The sequence below is a fragment of the Tupaia chinensis genome, unplaced genomic scaffold (assembly GCF_000334495.1).
Source record: "Tupaia chinensis unplaced genomic scaffold, TupChi_1.0 Scaffold000451_2, whole genome shotgun sequence".
Taxonomy (NCBI): Eukaryota; Metazoa; Chordata; class Mammalia; order Scandentia; family Tupaiidae; genus Tupaia; species Tupaia belangeri.
Window position 1 is genome coordinate 2,563,441 of NW_006159958.1, and position 5,604 is coordinate 2,569,044.

At 53.9% G+C, this 5,604-nt stretch overlaps 1 protein-coding gene across 1 annotated transcript in view; it reads right to left on the minus strand.

Moving 5' to 3' along the window:
* Positions 1-5,604, minus strand: part of CCDC13 (coiled-coil domain containing 13) — a 78,771-nt gene that overhangs the window by 32,204 nt on the left and 40,963 nt on the right. The window contains exons 6-7 of the mRNA XM_006155402.3: positions 2,496-2,612; positions 1,192-1,296 (exon numbers count right to left, since the gene is read on the minus strand). Coding sequence (XP_006155464.1) covers positions 1,192-1,296; positions 2,496-2,612 — 222 coding nt within the window. The remainder of the gene's footprint in view (positions 1-1,191; positions 1,297-2,495; positions 2,613-5,604) is intronic.

Sequence of the window (5,604 nt, forward strand, 5' to 3'; positions counted from 1 at the left end):
CTGTCTCTCTCTGTCTTTCTGACGAGCGCACGCGCTCTATAGCAAAAACCTCTCCAAGAAAAATAAATTCAATATAACTTTTTTTTTTAATTGCCAGAAGACGCATGTGCTCGCTAGAGAGAGAGGGAGCACCCCCCAATGAGTCGTGGTCAAGCTACCACCGTTCTCCCCGGTTTCTCCATGCTGTCAGGGTGGCGGGCTCACACGCACCCAGCATGTTTTCAAACTGGGCCAGGACTCAAACTGCAGTCCACCTTGTGAAATCCTGCACAGAGCAGGCAGACTAGTTTGGGCCTGAAGCCGGGCTCCAACCCAAACTCTATCGAACCCCAAGGCCATGCACTGATCATCAATCACTGTTTTTTTAGAGTTTTTATTTTTTTTTCCTTCAGGTTGGCTTCAAGTACCCTGAGGCTAAAAGGCACACAGGAACCATGACCCTGAAGTCCTTGGGGATGAAGAAGAGCTGGCAGACACCGGGCGTCACACACCTTCCCGGAAGTGTCTCAGTCTGAAGGCAGAAGGGAAGTGACCACAGCTAACCTCTCACAGGACTCCCCCACGCCAGGCTGCGTGCGAGCACTTCAGACGCTCTGCCTCATTAAATTCGCCCAGCGACCCTGTGAGGGAGGAACTGGATATCCCTATTATGTGGGAAAGGAAACTGAGGCTCAGAGAAGGCGTAGGTAGCTTCCTTGAGATCACTCAGCTCCTGAGCAGAGAGAGCTGGGATTTGCATCTGGGCAGTCCGGTCCTGGAGTCCCTGCTCTAAAGTTTTTGTAGAAAATAAAGAGGAAGACAAAGCTGAGTTTTTATTGAGCAATTAAAACTTTCAAAAGACTGCAGGCATCTGGACACACTGGAAAAAAAAAGCCTACAATTACCACAGTCACGCAAATTTACACAAACTAAGGAAAAAATATGCCCGGAGTAAAATAAATCAAACCCAAGGCGTTGGCATATATTAAGCGCCAGACCCTGGCATGTGGTAAGTGTTACATAAATGCTTGCTCATTAAATAACAAATGAAAATCAGGCTGATGGTGTGTGAGGGGGGGAAGCCAGCTCTGCAAGCATGCCCCGTGGGACCTAAAGGCCTTTCTGGGTCCCCTGTGCTTGCGTCTATCACGGGTCTAGGGGGCGGCTGGAGGTCTTTGTTCGGGGCCAGGAGCAGTCCGATGGCTCACGTACCTTGCTCTGCAAGACGAGGATTTGCTGGGCCCGACCCCTCCACGACCCTGGTGAGGACAGGAGCTGCTGCACACTGACGTCTTCCCCAACCTCGCTGGCCAGAACCTGAAACCGGGCAGGGCCTTCAGTGTGGCGTGGACAGAGGGCAGCAGACTCCTCCCGCCGCTGCATGTGTGGACGCAGTGCTGGGTGCGTGGGCCCCCGAGGCCTAGCCCTCACGGACACAACCCCTGCCACCTCGCAGCACAGCCCTCCAAAGACACTTGACCGCATTCCAAGGGCCGCCCTCCGGGGAAAGTAGGGAGTCCATCTTCCTGGCGTGGTGCTATTCAGAGCAGAACAGACTGGCAGCAGCACCCAGACAGGCCCCTGCTCTTCCCGTATTCTACACAAGTAAACCCAAAGCGGATCAACACCCGCTTCTCAACCCTCTACCTGCCACCCAAAACTGAGGTCACTCCGGGTGGCTACCAGAAGTCCCCTGCCACAGGGCCTTGCCCTCCGTGAAAAGCCACTGAAAAGTGGCCACCTAGGTGTGGCAAGGCAGGGAGCTACTGAATGTCAGCCTGGATGCTGTGGTCTGAGGAGGGCCTGCCTCGAGCTGCTGAAGTGCGGTGTTCGAGCCCTACCGTAAAGCTTTGAGGTGGAAACAGAGCCCTGCAGCTGTGACACGGCCCTCTCCCAAGCCTGTCACGAAAACCCAAGCCAGTGTACCAAGTCTCTGATGCTGTTTCCACAATAGAACACTGTTTTGGAAATCTTGGCCAGTCCAAGTGGTTCCAGCAGGGAAGACAGATGCCAGAGAATTCGCTATATAAATAAAAATAAGCAAGGAACCAGCTGGCCCTGCGTCCCAAGTCTGAACTTCTTCCTTTGAGAGGGGTCTTTACGACACAGACGACCTATTCATGTCCTAACACTGCAGCCAGCAGAGGTAGGGGCAGGTCTGGGCAGGCCTCCAAATCAAAGGTGGCTTGTGAAGGAGAGACCAAGGCTCTCCTGGGGCCAGGCTGGTGGAGGGGAGGCTTAAAGGGTCCTCCTTGACAGGCCTTCTCAGTCCAGAGCTAGGTGGTCACCACGGGGGCATGTGGGGAGGGGCTGAGGCAGACACTGACGCTGCTCACCTAAGGGGTCCGTTCTGAGAACCAGTGGAAGGAAGTTTCCAGATCTGGAGAAACACCCAGAGCAAGCAGAGTGCTCACAGGGCCGAGCAGCTGTTGCCCCTCCCTGGAAGCCACCATGCCAGCTGTGCTTCCCCCAGCCCAGCCCCACCACGGGAGTCCTGAGCCCTGGCTCCAAAGGACCTTCTGGGCCATCCGGAGCTCCTGCTTCACAGCCTGGATCTGGTTGCGGAGGTCGCTCATCTTCAGGTTTGTGGCAGCCAGTCTGTCCTGCAGCGCCTTCACCTCCGGGCTCTCCAGCTGATGGGAAGGACAGGAGGGAATGCAGTCACTCACGGCGGGGAGCAACCCTGACCACAGCCCACTTAGCCAACCCCGGGCCAGGCGCTGTGCTTAGTGAGCTCATCCGGTCCTTAGACACCCTGGGGAGGTAAGGTCCACCGTCAGCTCCTAGGAGCTAAGAGGAGGGTGGTGGAGCTAAGTCCCTTTGGCTCAGGCCGCCAGGCTGGTAAAAGGGCGGCATGGACTTGAACCCTGACGGCCCAGCTTTGGTGCTGAACCCTCTGCTGAGCGTCGCACATGCACACTGTGGCCACAGACTGGGGCCCCTGGAGGAGGCTGCAGGCTCCACACCTCCCAGATACTTCCTGGGTGTGGACGCCCTGCTGCTCTGGGACTGGCATTACCGCGAATCCATCCGTACCCGAGATAAGAGGAAACCAGTTCATTCACAGAAGGCGACCCCTGCGTGGCAGGCAGGCCATAACTGTCCTAACTCAGGGCCCTCCTGTCGGAGAACTGTCAGCCTGACCCTCAGTCTCTGACGGCTGAGGGGCCTTAGGCTCCCGGTCCTGGCAGTGCATTTACTAAACGGACCCCGTTTAATCTCCCAGTGCCTCAACCCTGTGGCTTGAGGAACTGTAGCAACCATGGGACCAGCAGTTAGCATAATGGCTACGTTGCTGGACTCCCATGTAGTCGACCACGGTTCGAGTCCTGGACCCGGTAGCTTAAACTCACTCCAGGTGCGAGTGCGTGCATGCCAAGATCCTGGGAGGAGAATGGAGGAGAAGGGATTGCAGCATGACCATCCCCCCTGGGGGGTGATCTCTTGCTTTCTGTCTCTCTGTCTTGCAAGCACATGCGCCCTATAGCAAAAACCTCTCTCTCGCTAAAAAAAAAAAAAAAAGAAAAAAAGAACTGTAGCAACATGGCTGACCGTGGTTCAAGTCCCAGACTTGGCAGCTTGCTTTCTCAATTTCCTTCTCTCTCTCTCTGTCTCTTTCTGGTCAACTTCAATAAGATAAAAATGAATAAAGTAATGATAATGAATAAAATTTTTTTAAAATAATTTAAAAAATAATTTGATTTACACTATTTGGATACAATTTGTTTTCTTAAAGCTCTGACCATTTCTTTATCTTTCTTTTAAAAGATTTATTTATCATCATTATTTATTATTTTTTTGAGAGGTTCTTGCTATAGGGTGTGTGCGCTCGCCAGGAAGACAGAGAGAGACAGAGAGACAGAAAGGGAGAAATCATCCCCAAGGAGGAATGGCCATGCCACAATCCCTTCTCCTCTTGTGATCTAGGGCACGCACGCACACACGTCCGGTGTGAGTTTAAGCCACCAGGTCCAGGACTTGAACCATGGTCGACTACATGGGAGTTCAGCGACATAGCCATTAGGCTAACTACTGGTCCCATCATCATTATTATTTTTAAATTGGCTACAGGGCACTGGAGTGAGATAGAGAGAGTGAAGGAAAGTAAAAATCAAGCCACCAGGTCTGGGACTTGAACTACAGTCTGTCATGTGGGAGTCCAGCACTTTAACCTCCAAGCCACCTGCTGGCAGGCACATGGTGGTTTTCTGATCATTCATTAGCAGACACAAACAAACCCTCCTACGAGCACTCATGCGGAAGGCAGAGCCAAGTAGACTGGAAGCAAGAAGTCCCTCAGACCCCAACGGCTCTGACCAGCCCAGCTGAGAACAGCAGCCCAAGGAACTAGACCTGGCCCCACGGTCCAGAAACCCTGGCCCCATGTGGTTGCCTCATCTATGAAATGAGTGTAAAAATACTGGATTGGCGCTGGACTCCCATATAGCTGACCAGAGTTCGAGTCCTGGACCTGGTGGCTTGCTTTCTCGCTTTCCCTCTCTCTCTGGTCAAATTAAAAAATAATAATAATAGTAATAAAGTTAAATAAAATAATTCTTTTAAAAACATACTGAGTTGTCAGAAAAGTCATGATGCATTTTTGCCTAGAAAATCAAAAATACATCATGACTTCCAGCAACCCAATCCTTCCCTGTCCCGCCTCCTCACAGCGCCACGGTTGGACTTCTGAGCAATCAGTGAGAACAAGGCAGTGAGCTGGGAACGTACAGACAGAAGTGTATCCTTTTTCTTTTCCTTTCTTTTCAATCGCCAGAGGGCATGTGTGTTTTCTGAGACAGAGAGGGAGAGCGCATGCCAGGGTGTGGTCCTGCCTTGACCCCTCTCCCTCGGTTTCTCCCTCCAGGTGAAATCTGGGGCCTGCTCCTACAGGCACAGGGTGTGTATTCCAAGCCACCAGGGCTGGAACGTGAACTGGAATCGGCCATCCGGGATCTGGCTCCCACTGCGTAGGGCTCATCCACTGGGCTATAGGGCTGGCCCATCTTTTTTTCTTTTTTTAATACTATTTTTTCCCCAGGGCCCTTCTTGCCTTCCTCCTGTCTGGCTGCCCGTTGTCCCTGCTCTCTGCGGCTGGGTGCCTAAACACGAGGCTTTGAACCACACTTGCCCGTCAGATCTCCGCAGCCTGAGCCTGACCGTGGCCTGCCGAGAGCCGTGGCGGTCACGAGCGTCCCGCGGCTCTGTGACCCTGCAGCGTCTCTTTGGCCTGCTCGGGTCATGGAAGGGACACACAGATTCTGCGTGGATCTAGAAACCAGAACGGAGGCGGATACCTGCTCCAGACCTTCACTGCTTCCCCATAAAATGGGTGTGTCCCACCGCCCTCTGGGGTACTCAGAGGGCCGGATGGTGCACGTGAAGAGGGCTATGCGGGGCAGGTCTGCCAGGCTGACATGGCGCGGAAGGGAGGGGGCCAGCCCAGCTCGGGTGGGAGGGCAGCTGGCAGAGTACTCTGAGGGCCAGATGGTGTTCTCATGGCGCGGAAGGGAGGGGGCCAGCCCAGCTAGGGTGGGAGGGCAGCTGGCAGAGCACTCTGAGGGTCAGATGGTGTTCAGGAGGGGCTGGGCCTGGCCTGTCCTCCCCGCCCCGGCCGTGGGGCCAGCT